The sequence below is a fragment of the Myodes glareolus genome, chromosome 9 (assembly GCF_982192425.1).
Source record: "Myodes glareolus chromosome 9, mMyoGla1.1, whole genome shotgun sequence".
In the NCBI taxonomy this organism is placed as follows: Eukaryota; Metazoa; Chordata; class Mammalia; order Rodentia; family Cricetidae; genus Myodes; species Myodes glareolus.
In genome coordinates, this window is record NC_142034.1 from 92216968 (window position 1) to 92233231 (window position 16264).

The window sequence follows — 16264 nt, forward strand, 5'->3', positions numbered from 1 at the left end:
TAGTAGTGGGGTCAGAACACAAGGTCATGTGGTGTGCCAGACAAGTCCGTCACCAAGTGAGCTGTGTCCTCCAACCCTAATGGTTCTTCATAGTCACTTTCACTTTTCTGTTTAGTAGGAGCCGACGAGAGAGGCTGTGAGTGTTCCTCGTGTCAAGGAAAATCCCAGGTCTGGGCTGGCAACCTTGCTTGCTCTGTACCGAGTCTCCAGGAGCCACATTCAAAAGTACGGAAGGCAGGCCGGCGTGACGCGAGGGCGCTCAAGTTTGGCCGCCGCCGCTCGCCGTAGCTGAGTCTCCAACATGGCGGCTCCCCAGGATGTCCACGTCCGGATCTGTAACCAGGAGATTGTCAAATTCGACCTGGAGGTGAAGGCGCTTATCCAGGTACAGATTCTTAGCCCACCGCGGCTTTCGCTAGCAGCCTTGGCGTTTTCCAAAATCTTCGCGCCCGCCCAGCTTCCCAGGCAGGCGGCCCTCAAGCGACATTCGGTTGGGTCTCCGGGATCGCTGGCCTTCTGCGCTTTTCTTGTGCACAAAGTTGGTTCGCTCGCCTCTCAGCTATCCCCACGCCCCTCTCCTGCCCCCTGACTTTACAGCAAAGGTTGGGGCTAGCCTGTTCCTGTCTCGGCGGTAGTCCCGCCCTGCCACCTCCCCTACCGCCTGGCACACCTACTTGCCTGTGTTAGGGCCGGAGGGTACCCAGGGCCACCTGACACGGTAGTCACCGGACGAAGCTAACGGAACCTGGACCCTGGGTATTTTTTTGAATGAAAAAATCAAATAGAGTGGCAAGGCCTGGGTCAGAAGGCAGGCAGTGCCGATACTAGGATTGGACAGAGAAAACCAGCCTGGAAAAGGCATTTTAGAGCTTCCATACCCCGTTCAGCCGACAGGGAAGTGAGGCGCTTGTCTAGAAGCAGGTGTAAGTAGAGACAGCAGTGCAAGAAAGTTTACATAGGAGCCGGGCAATGGTGGCACAAGGCTTTAATCCCATCACTCAGGAGGCAGAGACAAGCGGATCTCTGTGAGTTCGAAGCCAACCTGATCTAGAGTTCCAGGATAGTCTCCAAAGCTATAGAGAAACCTGTCTTGAAAACAAACAAAAAACCCCACAACAACAACAACAACAAAGAAAGTTAACATAGGCAAGAGTAGAGAATGTAGAAATAGCACCTGAGTTTGGAAAACAAACAAACAAAACAAAACAAAATAAAAAACCTCAAGACACTCGGAATACAATCTGTGACAGCAAGGGAAGAGAGAATGGGTTGTGGCCCTGCTGGTGAATGCTTGCCTAGCTTGTCTGGGTTCCATCCCCAGTGCTGCATAAATGGGCTGTGGGTTGCAGGAATAAGTGAGCCCCTGTGGAAAAGGGGCGGGGGGGAGTAGTGCTCTCTGACAAGCCAGATGCACACCGTACCACAGTGGTCGTTTATCCTATGCCGCGTGAAAGTGTGGTTGTATGAGTAAATTGGAGTCTAAGTGAAGAAACTTGACACAAACTTTAAAGTCTCCAACTTCACTCCTGGGATGTGTAAACCACAAAATGTCTGGCCCAGTTCTAGAAAAATAAACAAGATTGGGTTTATACAAATGAAATTACTAGGGGCTGGGGTAGTGTAGCTCAGTGTAGAGTTAAAGTTTAGGGGCTGGGGTAGTGTAGCTCAGTGTAGAGTTAAAGTTTAGCCATGCTCAGGACCCTAGTCTCAGTCCTCAGAATGTAATAATAAATTCATATACATACAGAAAACAAACTGGCTAGTGTGTTGGTGCCAGCACTTGGAAAGCAGAGGTAGGAAAATCATGCATTTGAGGCTAACCTGTATGTATAGAGTGATCCTGTCTCAAAAACAAAAGGCAGACTACATCCAAAATTTAAAAAACGAAAAGTTATGTTTTCATATTCTCTGGTTCGCTAGGTCTTTTTTGGGTTTTGTGATTACTATGCAGTAAGCTTAACCCCATACATTATATTCTTATAGTCTTCCAGCTCTTCTGCTAAGTGTTTTATGCCAAGAAATATGACTTTGAGGTAGGCTAGATGAAGAATTGGAGGAGGCACAGAGAACTTTGGTTTTTTCAAGATTGCACTAATACGTTGCAGGATTTGGATATAGTAGCCTAAGTTTAGAGCCTGCTCTAAATCTTGGCTCTAACGATTCTGGATTTCTTTCCAGAAGCAAATCCTCAGTATGTCAAATCCCCTGTGCATGTCATATGACTTGTAACAGATAGAAGGTTTGTAAAATCAGACTAAGTTAATTTTGTTACATGTTACTAAGGATTTCGGCCCTTAACTTTTAGAGTTGAAGGATCTGAAGTCACAGTATCTCTTAGATGCCCATCCTTGTTGAACATGTAAGCTTCTTAAATCTTTCATGGTGGCTAGATAGCACTTTGTTAAACTTTCAAGTCAAGGTTGAGTTTCTTTAGCTACTTACTTATCTACACACATAATACATATCGTGTGTGTGTGTGTGTGTGTGTGTGTGTGTGTGTGTGTGTGGCTGGCAATGGAACCCAGGGCCTCAAGCATGTTACACAAGTACTGTACCACTGAACTGCACGTCCAGCCTACTTTTATGTGTTCTGTTCGGTGTTAATCTTAAGAGGGATGAGGAAACTGAAAATGATGTTTTTGCTTTTGTGCAGAGGAGAGCAGCAGTGAGCACGACAAGGTGGAGCTAGGCCAACCTCAGCTGTGGGCTAAATCAGCTTTCCCCCTGTGCATGTCATTCCCGCTGAAAGGCCCCTCATCTCTTCGTTGTCTTCTAGGATATTCGAGATTGTCCTGGACCCTTAAGCAAGCTCACTGAACTGAATACTAAGGTGAAAGAAAAGTTTCAACAGCTACGACACAGGATACAGGTAAGTGAGGCTCCACACCACTGTTCACTATGGTCAGGTAGTGGGGTGAGCGCTCAGACTTCAGATAGCCTTTGCGTGAGAGCTGACCAGGTTCTTCACATGTCACATGGAGATAGTAGTAAACATTGTTATGTTAGGGACTGGACTATCAAAGATTGGAGCCTATGAACTCGTTCCCTGCCTGAGTCCGTCACCAACATGTCCTGGGTGTTCTCCATGCTGTCGTTTTTGCAGTCACTGCCTTGCAGTTTCTGTAGTCACAGCTTCTATCTTGTGCTCATCACACCTGACTTTCCCTATGGTGCACGTGCTGTCTCAGAACACGAGAGAGTGGGAAGGGACCCGTGAGTAGCAGAGCCATCCACTGCTGCGCCCTCAGGAAGGCTGCTAGAAATCTGCCCATCACTGGGTGGGGCTAGGATCACCTGGTTTTTGGGTTTTTTTTTTCTGTTTATGTATATTTTTTAAAACAGTCTTTGCTCATTTTATGTACCAATCCCAGTTTCCACTCCTTCTCCTCCTCCCGCTCCCCTCACCTCCCCCCCACTCCACCTCCCAGCCAGTCCTTAGAGAGAGTAAGGTTTCCCATGGGGAGTCAATAAAGTCTGGACAAAGGCCCTCCCCCTTATATCTAGGCTGAGCAAGATATTCCACCATAGAGAATAGGCTCCAAAAAGCCAATTCATGCCCTACGGATAAATCCTGGTCTCACTGCCAGTGGTCCCACAGATTGCCAAAGCCACACAACTGTCACCCGCATTCAGAGGGCCTCGTTTGAGGACCGCCTGGTTTTGCTGCATGTGGTAAATGACCTTGTCCCAAAGCTATCCTTCAACTCTTCAGTTGCTTAGCAGATAGAAGTCTCTTGCAAAGGCACTGGGAAGTTAGCAGGTTGACAGCTTGAGAGGACTTCTGCTCCCTTCCTAAAGGGGTTTCCAGGGCAGTTTCAAATATGTGATTTCAGCCTTTGGAGATGACTTTAGAATTTCAGCACTGTGCCTGGACCTAGGTGCTCGCCATCTCCAGCACTGCTTCCTCCATCTGAGCTTTTGAAAAATACTGCTTCTTGTGTGTTTTATTTGTATGTGTGCACGTGTGTGTATCCACACTGTTAGTCTCGGTTATATCCTTGCTAATATCCTCTGTTCTCTGGGCCACTTTCCACTAGCACTGATTCATTACTTTCAGGTCTTCTCAGAGTTTGTCTTCCCCAAGATTACAGATATTTTTTTCTATGTTTTCCCCTTCTGGGATGGACATGCCCCAACATGGAGCTTCCAGGCCTACCTGTGTCTGGATGACCTACCTGCTCCTGAGCAGCCTCCCAGCCTTCTTATATAGTTGTAGTTCTCTTCTAACCATTTCTCTACAACAGGTGTTCATTTGAACCACTTCCATGTTTTGATTCTTAGCGCTGATTGGTTTTCTTAATGTCTTTCTTCAACTCTCCAACTCTTAACTACTACTGTTGTATAAGTACCTGCATGTTTACCTGGTGTTTATTTCCTTCCCTAATTTTTAGTAAATATCCTCACCACTACATTTACATATTTGTTATGCCCTTGCCACTGGTTACAGCCTCTCCTTAAGCATAGATGGCATCTAGCAAGGTGATAGGCCAGCGAGTGACTACCCTAGCTCTCATCTGCATTTCCTCAGCATTTGCATACTCTGTATATACCTGAAAACACAAAAGGCACTTGAGTGAATGTCCCTTTTGTGTATTTCAGCAGCTTATGTGTGAGTAGAAGAGAACTGGCCTGTGTCTTCTGAATATGCTAGTTCCTACGTAGTTGGTATTGGGCTTGGCCGTGTGCAAATGTCCATCTTTGCATTTGTGTTTCTTCAGCTGGAATTGGAGAATAACAGTGCCCCTTTCATTTCTCCAGAGATACCAGGTTCTCTGTGACAACTTCCAAGCAGCCTCTTCTAAGGAAGTTGTGCATCTCTCCTTCTCTCTGTCTCCTTTCTTCCTATTCACCCATTCTTCACTGAGATCAGTATAGGAAGGATCTTTGGGCAATGACTGCATTGTCAGGAATGAGAATTCTAGACAAAAAAAAAATTATGTCTTATTACTGGTAACATTTGCACTCCTCCCCATTTTTTCTTCTTGAGACAGGGTCTCACTATGAAGCTCTGACTGTACTGAAAGTCACTATGTAGACCAGCCTAGCCTCAAACTCACAGAGATCAACTGCCTCTGCCTCAAGTACTGGGATTAAAGGCGTGCACACCATGCCCAGTTATACTTTTTTCAGATCACAGTCAGCTATTCTTTTTTCTTCTTTAGCAGTATGGGGGGGGGGGCGAATAAATTTTCAGAAGTGCTTTCTGAGTTGTTTAAATGATACATAGATAAACATGCTTGTTCCAAACCAGCACATGCAAATTTATATAGGAATGAGTAGGTTGTTCACTAGATAAACTAATATGTTGATGTTTTAGCTCTATGGCTTGCTTGAAAGTGAAACTTGTGATTTGTAAATCAAAGCTAGGACTTGAGGCTTCTTTAGAGTGTGTGTGACGGACGGCTCCTTTAGCTCAAGTTCTTGGTCTCCTGCTGTTGGTCATGTCTGCCCTCCTTTGCTCGTGGTAGACTCTTGTTGGGGGCGGCTGCTCGTCATTCCCAGCCACTTAGACCCAAAATGATCACACAGAAACTATATTATTTGCAGTACTGTTTGGCCAAAGCTTATGCATATTTTTAGCTAGCTCTTATATCCTAAACTAACCCATCTCCATTAGGCTGTGCATCACCATGATGTTGTAGCCTACCAGCAAAGTTTCGGCATCCGCCTCCTCTGCTGGCAGCTACATGGCATCTCCCTGACTCTGCCTATTCTCTCTATATATCTTCCAGCCTGGCTATATTCTGTTAAGCCATTGGCCAAAAGCATTTTCTTTATTCATTAACCAATAAAAGTAACACATATACAGAAGGATTTCCCACACCAGACTCTTTCCTTGGTATTTGGTATCATGTGTGCATATCTTTTGCATGCCTTTTCTGGAGCCTCTGCATCCTGGTCAAGGGTGTATCTCTCAGTCTCCAGGGATTATGTTTATGTTAATTTCTCTTCTGTTCAGTTCTCAAATCACTCAGGAAAGATAAATCATCCCTCTACCCAAAGTCCATAGTGTACCCCCTGCCATTAACTTCACAACCAAAATAAAATAAACCAGACAAGTGTCCACTAGCTCTACTGATGAGTAGATGTCCCAGACTGTTTTACAGCTGCTGGAAGCTTCTGTGGGTCCTGGGTTTGTGACAGTTTCAGTTCAGCTTCAGCCTCAGGTGGCCTTAGGCTTCAGTGTTATGTTCACAAACAAGTTGAAACCCTCAAAGCTCTGTTGGAGTAGGTACCGAAATGGGCAACGTAATAGTGTTGCATCCTTCTGGTTTTGCATTGGGATCAGTGGCCTCTTGTTTTGTTGTGTCTGTTTTTTTTTTCCTTTAGTTCAGACAGTGTCAAGGTTGTAGGAGTGGCAGCCCCTGCTCCAGCTGGGGCAGCCTTTCTAGAGCTGACCACACCAGCACCCTGCTTCCTGTTCACCTTTGAGCTGCCAAGATTTCCTTCTCTTTCTTGAAGATTTGCCTCTATGTTTAAAAGGATATTTGATTGTTTTGGACATGCTCCCTCCCACTCCCAAGTGTCTGTTGTAAAAGATACTTAGTTGTTTTTGTGGGTCTCTATTGGAAACAGAAGCACTCTGGCTAACAGCTGTCCCCCCCCCCAGGAGCTTGAGCAATCAGCAAGGGAGCAAGACAAGGAGTCGGAGAAGCAGCTTCTACTTCAGGAAGTGGAGAACCATAAAAAGCAGATGCTCAGGTAGGCGGGGTAGCCTACAACCACCTCTGCTGGGTCGCGTGCTGACTGTGAAGCTTGTCCATGTGTTTATCTAATAAGCCCAGCTTGATGGTGATGTAGTGGTGTCGTTACCACACACAGGCTGAAAGTTCTCTAGCTCAGTCAGTCTCAAACTGAGTCTGAAGAGGTCAGGGGAATAGTGGAGTCTGCACGGACATTTGGAGCTGTGTGTGTATAGTGCGTACAGTGTTGATATGTTTGCAGAGTTGGCCTCACACTGCACTGTATATATTCATATATCCTAAAATACTGTAAGTGTGGGAGCCGTGTGTGGAGTCGGTTCTTTCCTGCCATTTTGTCAGGCCTGCAGACACGCACCTCCCCCTGAGCCATCTCGATGGTTCTTTTATTTTTTGAGACAGGGTCTCTTGTATTGAAGTTGTCCTCAAACTCAACATGTAGCTAAGGATGACCTTGGATGTCTGATCCCCCTGTTCCTACTTCCCAGGTGCTGGGATACAGGCATGGGTCACCACATATTTATGTGGGGCTGAGAATCAAAGTCAGGGTTTTGCGCATGCTAGGGCAAGCACTGCACCAATGGAACTACACCCCAAACCCTCTTTTATATATTTGAAAACAAAAATGTAATTACTTTTGGAGGCTAGAGAGATGGCTCAGCAGTTTCAAGTGTGTACTGCTCTTCTGGAGGACCCAGTTCAATTCCTAGCACTTACGTCAGACGGCTTCCAACTGCCTATAGCTCCAACGCCCCCTCACCTCAATAGGCAGTTATGTGCTCACACACACAAGATTAAAATAATAAAAATTAAACTTTTAAAAACTTGATTATTTTTGTAATATGGGGTAAATTTTATTCAAGAATAATTGGTATGAGGACAGCTCACTGAAAGCGAACCTACTCGAGATAGACCAAGATAGAGCTTCCAGGGTGGCATTACTGAAATAAATGACGCGCAGAAATGTAAGTTTATGTTAGAACTGAGATTTCGGTTCTAACACACCGCAGCTGTGTGCTAATCTTTGATTATAAAGCCATATGTGCCATTTCTTAGTCTCTCAGTCAGGGACTACAACTTTTTTTTAACAATGTCTGGGAATGTGAATCACCGTTTCTCCCTTCAGGTTGGACTTTTGTGCTATAACCCAAAGGGCATTGTTACTGCAAACACACCTTTCCCAGCCCCGTGGTGTTCAAAGCCTGTTTAGTAGTCTTTGCTGCATCAGAATTCCCGTAGGTCTTCCTTTGTCACAGCTGTGTGAACACTCAGCTGGCAAGAGAGACTGACCAAGACATGGGAGTGAGTGGTGCACGTGCGCCAGGCGCGTTGGCAGTGACTTCAGTGGCTTTTTATGCCACAAGGGTTCTCAGGTTGTAAGCATGAACTCACGAGAAGTGCATGCGTGCAGTGTAGTAAGTTGCACCAAACACCGTCAGCTTAGTGGGGGCTTAAAGCTTGGCTGTTCCTGGCGTGATGTTAAAGGTTTGAGGAAAGAAAGCGTGAAATTACTGTTTCAGCAGCAGTTATGTTTCTCAGGTTATCAGGTCGGTCGTTCTGTTTAGGACTTGCTTACTTCCCTCTCTAATAAATGTGAGCTCTGCACCACTGGGCCTTGCAGAACACCATTGTGAACAGTTGGAAGATGTAATTGGTTGTTTGAAATGGCAGGTGTGGAATAGGCTGCTAGGTATGTAGTATCTGAGAGCCCATCTGAAGATTACCTGTAGTCCCAGTACTTGGGAGGCAGAAACAGGAGGATCTCTGTGAGTTCAGGCCAGCCTGGTCTATAGAGTTAGTTCCAGGACAGCCAGGGCTACACAGAGAAACCCCATCTTTAAAAAAAAAAAAAGAAAAAAGAAGAACATCAACTTCACAGATTGTCCTGTGACCTCCACACATGCACTGTGGCATGCATCTCCACCCCAATCATATGCACATAAATTTTTGTTTTAATTTAAAGAAATCTACCCTATTGGTTAAGGGCTCTGTCCAGGGCTTAATGCAGTTGATTTGAACTGACTGTGTGGGAGGTCCAGCGCATGACTTTGGTTGTCAGAGGGCTATGGTTGGCCTTTTCTGTGTGTCGGTGCAGAATGAATTGCTAATCTCAAGTGCTGCTTACCTTTGAGCCATCGCTTGCCAAGTAAAGAATGTGAATAGATCATGCCAGTCAGGGTGCCCTGTGATATGTAGTACCTGCAACTGGTTCAAATAGACAAGAGTTAGCAAGCCTTGGAGGAATGTTGGTTCCCCCCTCTAACAGCCGCTTCAGGCGGATAAATGGTGATTCCAGTACTAGGGATGAAGGAGGAATGCTAGGTCATGGCTCTCGAGGACAACACCCAGATACTTGTCAGACAGTAAAGCCACTGTGGGTCTGTGGCTAGTAGAGTGCCTTGTCCCTGGTCTCCCAGCTTCCTAGCAGGAGATGGATAGTGACAGAATGTTCTGGAAACATCTTCTGGAGGTTCAGAGGAAAGATGTTAAGACCTATGCTAAAGTAGCTACCAGGGTTACCAAGAAGAGGAAGTGGAGGGAGGTGAGGTTGAACTCTGAGTCACACTGTTTAGGCTGGTCAGCCTGGTGGAGCCACCAGGACCTCATGTGTGACCCTTCTTCTTCCAGCAACCAGACCTCATGGCGGAAGGCCAATCTTACCTGCAAAATTGCCATCGACAACCTGGAGAAAGCAGAACTTCTGCAGGGAGGAGACTCCTTAAGGCAAAGGTATCTTCTTTTGTCCCCTTGGCTCTTGTTTTCATAACATTTGTACTTTATGTTAGTGCATAAGTATTTTCTTTTCTTTTTTGAGAACTGGGTCTCATACATCCCAATCTGGTCTCAAACTTTGTATGTAGCTGAGGATAGCCTTGAACTTCGGATCTCACAGGTGTGACCTCCACACCAAGTTCGTGCGGTTCTGGAGACCCAACCAAGGGCTTCGTGCATATTAGGCAAGCACTCCACCGACCAAGTACATCCCCAGTCCCAAATAAATTTGACTAAAATTGGTTTTTGGTTGGAGATTTTGTTTGTTTGTTTGTTTGTTTGTAGTAATGGGAGTTGAACCTAGGGCCTCATGCATGAAGGTCAAATACTCTACCACTGAGCTAACTCCCAGTCCTCCCTGACAATTTTTAAGACCTTTCTTTTAACTGCACATGCATAGTGTCTGTTATTAACCAGTCCTGTTGGCGTGTTTGCATTTCCACCTTTTCAGTATTGTATGATGCATCAAGGCAGGTTTTTGTCTGGTTCCTTTGAGCAAGTTCTCTGGGAATGAGTGAGCATTTTTGAGTCTGTTGGTACATAGTGCAGACTGGCTTACAGACGGCAGCAAGGTTTCCATGCCTCCCAGCAGGGCTCGAGAACGTGGGCTCAGGATACATCCTTAGCCACACTGACTGATGTTTCAGAAACGTGCAAACCACGTGGTGGTGGCGCACGCCTTTAATCCCAGCACTCAGGAGGCAGAGGCAAGTGGATCTCTGTGACTCAAGTCCAGCCTGGTCTACAGAGCCAGTTCCAGGACAACCAGGGCTTCATAGTGAGACCTTCTCTTGAAAAAACAAAAAAGAAGAAAGGAATGTATGCTAACTGTCTGTGTGGTACATATCTGTAATCCTAGTACTCACGGGTGGGGTAGGCTGAGGTGGTGACATTCTGCCCTCTGGGCCAAGCTGAGTTACATTTTGAGACCCTATTTCAAAGCACAAACAGAAAAAGTTCTAATGTGGTGCTTTTCACAAGCTTGGCTTTTGTTGCTATTGCTCCTTCCTCTGGACTTTCAGGAAAACTACCAAAGAGAGTTTGGCGCAGACATCCAGTACCATCACAGAGAGCCTCATGGGGATCAGCAGGATGATGTCACAGCAGGTGCAGCAGAGTGAAGAGGCCATGCAGACTCTAGGTAAGGAGTAGACGCTGCTTCAGAACGCACGCCCTGGCACCTCTGTGCAGCCCTCCTGCTCTCCCCATCCAAACTGTGCCTTAGGACATGACGAGACAGTCTGGTCTTTGGGGGGGGGCATGCTACTCTTCCTCTCCTTCAGCTGTGCAGCTGTGCTAGACACGCCCTGTGCCATCATTCCTGAGGAAGCGTTGCTAGGCTCATGTGAAAAGCAGAAATGGCCAGCCTCTCTGGAGATGGTGTCTGTCAGCAGTGCTTGCAAGAGGTCTGGGAGTCTGGTTTTTACCATGGGCTCATGGACTTAGTATTGCCAGGCAGGTTTGGGAATTAGGACCACTGGCAAGACCATTACTGTGGGTTTCTTTTAAATGTACCAGCCAGAAGCCACAGAGGAGGCCACTGGAGACCTGCACATTCTTGCCAACTGTCTTCCCACCTTGCTCCTTCAAGAATTTGTCCTTCTAGGGCCCTTCAGTTGTCGGAAACAGGAAAGGAGTTTGCTCTTTGTTTTTTTTTGTTTGTTTGTTTGTTGAAACATTTATTTATTTATTATGTACACAGTGTTCAGCCTCCATGTATGCCTGTAGGCCAGAAGAGGGCATCATATCTCATTAAAGGTGGTTGTGAGCCACCATGTGGTTGCTGGGAATTGAACTCAGGACCTCTGGAAGAGCAGTCAGTACTCTTAACCTCTAAGCCATCACTCCAGCCCGAGTTTGCTCTTTGTAAGATTTCACATGTCAGCCAAAGTAGACAGCGAGGTTTGGTAAATTCTCGAACCAACCACCTTGCTTTCATCATGGCTGTCACAGCCACCTTGTTCCATTTCTACCCTTACTTCATCCTCTAGTCGAGACATCATCATGAAAATAGCTCAACACATCTAAAAGCTAATGATAAGGGGTCTGGAGAGATGGCTCCGTGGTTAAAAGCAAGTACTGCTCCTCAAGAGGACCCAACCAGCACCCACATCACTCAACTGTCACTGTCATGCACCTATACCCACACAGATATGCACATAACTAGCAATAATAAAAATAAGTCTCACTCGCCTGACTCAGGCACTGGCCTTGTTGACAGCCAGCCAGCCAGCCAGCATATTGAGCTCCTCTTTGTCTGGGTGGCACAGTCTGAATCAGGCCCCTTTTCTTCTGTTGCAGTCAGCTCTTCACGGACTCTCTTAGATGCAAATGAAGAGTTTAAATCTATGTCGGGGACCATCCAGCTGGGCCGGAAGCTCATCACAAAATACAACCGCCGCGAACTGACGGACAAACTTCTCATCTTCCTTGCCCTGGCCCTGTTCCTTGCTACAGTGCTCTATATTTTGAAGAAGCGCCTCTTTCCATTTTTGTAAGTGAGTGCTGCCAGCTATGGTCCTTTGTACTCCTGACCGCAGGTCGCAGGTCACAGGTCGCAGGTAGGGGCTCTTAAGGACTGGCCGCCAATCTGGGCTGCTCCTTCCCCGTGGTTTTCTCCTGTGCTAAGTACTCCCAGTGGAGGAAGCACAGCAGTTTCCAGTTTCCTGCAAGAAGCTGCTTGGAAAGGGCGAATGGACTAGAGGAAAGGAAGCTGTTGGGGCAGAGATACTCCACGTTACTCAGCTCTCAAGCATGGTGGCTGCCACAGGGAGCACCTCAACTCTGGGATTTGATGCACCTCCTCCCTCTGCGTCCTAAGGTATAAATGCTAGATTTGGTGGAGAGAAGAAAGAGGAGCCTGTGGGAGGGAAGGTGATGAGAGCCCATGGCTGTTGCCCGAATAAACCTCATTTATTTAATGAAGTGATAAATGTTTAATTTTACAAGGTATCTCTCTGGGAATGCCCTTACTTCATCGTGTCCCGATTCCTAGGACATGAGCTTAGATTATTCATTCAACAAGGAATTACTGAGGCCAGAAAGAACACTTGCTGCTCTTTTAGAAGACCAGTGTTGAATTCCCAGTACCCTCTTGGGGATTCACGGCCACCTCTAACTCCAAGTCCAGGGAATCTGATGTTCCTTATAGGCCCCAGGCATCACATAGCGTGCTTGCAAACATACAAACAAACACTCAGATACATTAACTTTTTGTTTAATTGATTGAGGGTGAGTGAGACAGTACACCTGGTAGAGGCACTTGCCAATAAATCTGATGACCTGGGTTCCATCCTCAGGCTCCATCCACAGGCCCCACAGGTGGAAGGAGAAAACCAGCTGCAGGAAGCTGTGCAGTTGTGGTGTGTGTGTGTGTGTGTGTGGTGTTTTCCCGCATATACACAAATAAATAAAAGAAGAAAATTAAAGGAGTGTGGAACAGCTGCCACAGACTGATTCCTCAACATTGCCAGACATTACATACACACTTGTAAAGCCGACACGCTCCCTCCAGCAGCAGCAGAAGTGAGATGTCAGCATGGGGGACTAACTACAAACAGCCGCCATTGGAGCAGCCCACCAGCCTGGCAGGGCCTGGGGCATCATGACTGAGAGGCTTGCTGGCTCCCTTCTCTTTGAGGTTCAGACTAAATGTGGCAGAGTGAGAAGCCAGTACTGCTGATGCCCAGCTGTGCCCATTTCTGTCCATGCCAGATCCATGTTCCCAGCTGTCCAGCCCTGTAGGTGCCAGTGTTCTTGAAGTTTTTCCTGCACTGCTTACAGCCTTGGAGGCAGAGAGTAACTGAGGCGCACAGGCCTGGAACTGGCACTCAACCATGCAAACCACATGGCCCAAGCGGACGGCCTTATGTTGCTGTCAGTTTCCACACCCACACAGTGGGAGTGGTGGTACACATCGGGCCAGTCTGAATGAAAGGAGAGGCAAAGTAGTAGGTGTGGCTCCCTCATTACTGAGCCTTCATCCTGCTCACAAACTATGGGGACTCCTACGGCTGCTTCCTCAAGGAGCTGCTGGGGAAAGGCAGATCTGTTTAGACTGTTTGAGCAGTGGGTACCAGCGTTAAAGCTGCTGTGGAGGGGCAGATCATCTTGGGACCGAGTATGTGCCACTGGCTGTGTACACTAGACTGACGTACGAGTCCACTGTAAATGGAAAGGCGTTTGTGTCTGTGTCACAGAGAGTGATGGGAACTACCACCCCAGTAGTACCAACTCCTACACACTAGCACTGGGAAGGCTCCTAAGGTCACCTATACAGAGAGCACATGCTGGGTAGACTGCTGGTCCTGTCATAGGCAGTGTGGAGCAGAACAGTGAGATTTCTATACAGAGAGCACATGCTGGGTAGACTGCTGGTCACTGCTGGTCCCGTCATAGGCAGTGTGAAGCAGAACAATGAGATTTCTATTAAGGATGGTGTGCAACTAAAAACCCATGAACTGCTCAGTTCTGGAATTTTTCCATTTTATATTTTCAACTGTGGTTCTCTCTCTCTCTCTCTCTCTCTCTCTCTCTCTCTCTCTCTCACACACACACACACACACACACACACACACACACACACAATTCTTGGCCCCCAAAGGTGTTTGTTGCAAATTGTGCACACAACTTGTAGTCAGATGCAGCTAAACACGCAGCACTGAGGGGCAGCTCCCGCTCAGATTCCGGCTGTAGTGCAGCAGATGGATGCAATCAAGGGTTTTCTTGCCTGAATGTTGCTCTTTACTCTTCCCACTAATTGTCAACATCCTCGCAATGTGGAAACGTGTGGGCTCCGCAATCCCTAGAAATTCTCGCTTCCACACTTTATGCCTTTTATTTGCCTCCTGAAGACAGTCTGGTTTGACCTGTTTAGAGGGTCATCGAGAATGCATCTTGAACCCCATCAGCATCCTGAGCCTTCCTCACCCTCTTAGCTGTGCAGAAAACGGCCTTCCACACTCAGCCAGGAGGGGGCAGTGTCCACACTTACTCTGCTCTCCTGTAGGCGTGGTGATAATTTTCACAGACTGGAATACTCCAATACCACTCCTTTAAAATGGGGGGAGGGGTAAAAAAAAAACTAAATATGTAAGACCTCCCTGTGATTAGGTTGAGATATGTTCCATAAGTTCCTTTAATATTTAATTAAACAATAAGGGAAGCTCATATACTATATTTTGATTGACAGATGGTAATGGTGCTAAAAATTCAGAACAGAATATTCAAGGGAATAATCATTCAAGAGGCATTTGCTGAGCACGTATTATATAGCCATAATGTGTCATGGAGCTGTTGTATGTGGTGAGGGTGAACAGATGATAAATGATATATATACTAAATATGTCATTTATTATGTTAGAAAAGAAGCAGGCTTTTTGTATTCTTGGGTTCCCCATCTGCAGGTTCAATCAATTTTACATTTAAAAAAGAAAAATCATATGTATAGATTTTACTTGTCATTATCCCCTGGATGGTGCAACGTAACACGTATTTTTCTAGCAATTACACTGCTCAGGATAGCAAGGAAGAACTGAGTGTCCGGGGTAAGTGGCTCAGCCTAAGTGTCTGGGGTGGAGGAGAGAGGCCAGGTTCGCAGTGGTCAGGGCTGAGTGTGGTGGCACACACTTTTAGTCTTGGCGCTCAGGAGGCAGAGGCAGGTCAGCCTGGTCTACATGCTGAGTGCCCTGCCAGGCAGAACTCCACGGTGAAAGTCTGTCTTAAAGAGAATTTTTTAAAAAAAAAAAAAAAAAAAAAAAGGAAAGAAGTATGCAGCTGATAGAAGAGGGTCAGCCACCCAGCAGGCCTGGGGAAGCCGAACCAGCCCCCAGATGGCACACCGTCTTGTTTTTTCCACTTCTCTGGTGGCTCTCACTCCTTTTATTGTTCATTTTCTGAACACCCTAAATGCCCACTTAGATCTCGCTGTCTCTGCCTTGTCCTGTACTGTCTCAAAGCCGGGGTCTATGGACCCGCAGCCTTAGTCGTTTATAGGAAGAGCATCAACAGTCCCCGAGTTCTAGGGCAAGGCAGCCTTCGCAGGAGCTCAGAACCCGCAGGCACCTGTGCCTGTGCCCACACCCCCACCCCCTGCCCCATACCCAGTCCTTTTCCTGGCTCTGTCCTCCCTAACACTTCTTCCTGGATCTGGTTAGGGCTAAGGAAATGTCATCCCAAAATCCGAGTGTGTGAGACCAGTGTTGCTCAAGACAGACTCCTGGAGGCTGAAGATTCAAGGTTGCTCTCACAGAGGACCTGGGTTCAGTTCCCAACCCCACATGACTCCTCAAGTTATCCGGAACTCCAGTTCCAAGGTGTCCGAAGTCCTCTTCTGACCTCTGTGGGCTCAGTCACAGACATACATGCAAGCCAGACATTCTTCCACATAAATCTTTATAATATTTTTCTTTGTTTGGTTTGAGACGGGGTGTCTCTACATAGCGCTAGCTGTCCTGGAACTTGCTCTGTAGACCAGGTCGGCTTTAAACTCAGAGATCTACCTGCCTCCGTCTCCTGAGTGCTGGGATTAAAGGTCTGTGCTAGACACTCTTTTAAAAAACATAAAGATTGACTTTTCTGGCCTGTTTTGAGCTGATTATGCTGAGAAGCCACTGACTCGGGAGGACCTGAAGACTGCTTTTCACAAGACATCCACTTCTATAAAGGGAAAGCACATCAGTCTGTATCTGTGTGGCAGAAGGCCGCTCCAGACACCTGATTCCCTGAATGGCACTCTGTGTAAAACAACCAAAAATCACCGTCCATTTCCACCCTCCCGCTCCCTGACCTCT

General features: G+C 46.7%; 2 protein-coding genes across 2 annotated transcripts in view; both read left to right on the plus strand.

Annotated features, from left to right (window-relative positions):
• Crebrf (CREB3 regulatory factor) overlaps positions 1 to 288 on the plus strand; it is an 80725-nt gene extending 80437 nt beyond the window's left edge. The window contains exon 9 of the mRNA XM_087910717.1: positions 116 to 288. Within this exon, the coding sequence (XP_087766843.1) occupies positions 116 to 288 (173 nt within the window). The remainder of the gene's footprint in view (positions 1 to 115) is intronic.
• Bnip1 (BCL2 interacting protein 1) lies at positions 246 to 12394 on the plus strand. Its single transcript, XM_048436047.3, has 6 exons — positions 246 to 385; positions 2777 to 2869; positions 6611 to 6702; positions 9330 to 9431; positions 10496 to 10614; positions 11775 to 12394. The coding sequence occupies exons 1-6, from the start codon at positions 302 to 304 to the stop codon at positions 11969 to 11971; spliced, it is 687 nt and encodes a 228-aa protein (XP_048292004.1). The 5' UTR covers positions 246 to 301; the 3' UTR covers positions 11972 to 12394.
• Positions 12395 to 16264: the final 3870 nt, after the last annotated feature.

Coding starts and splice junctions, on each gene's coding strand:
- Bnip1 (XM_048436047.3), top strand. CDS start 302: ATGGCGGCTCCCCAGGATGTCCACGTCCGGATCTGTAACCAGGAGATT. Junction 2,870..6,610: donor AGCTACGACACAGGATACAG/GTAAGTGAGGCT, acceptor CCCCCCCCCCAG/GAGCTTGAGCAATCAGCAAG. Junction 10,615..11,774: donor AGAGGCCATGCAGACTCTAG/GTAAGGAGTAGA, acceptor CTTCTGTTGCAG/TCAGCTCTTCACGGACTCTC.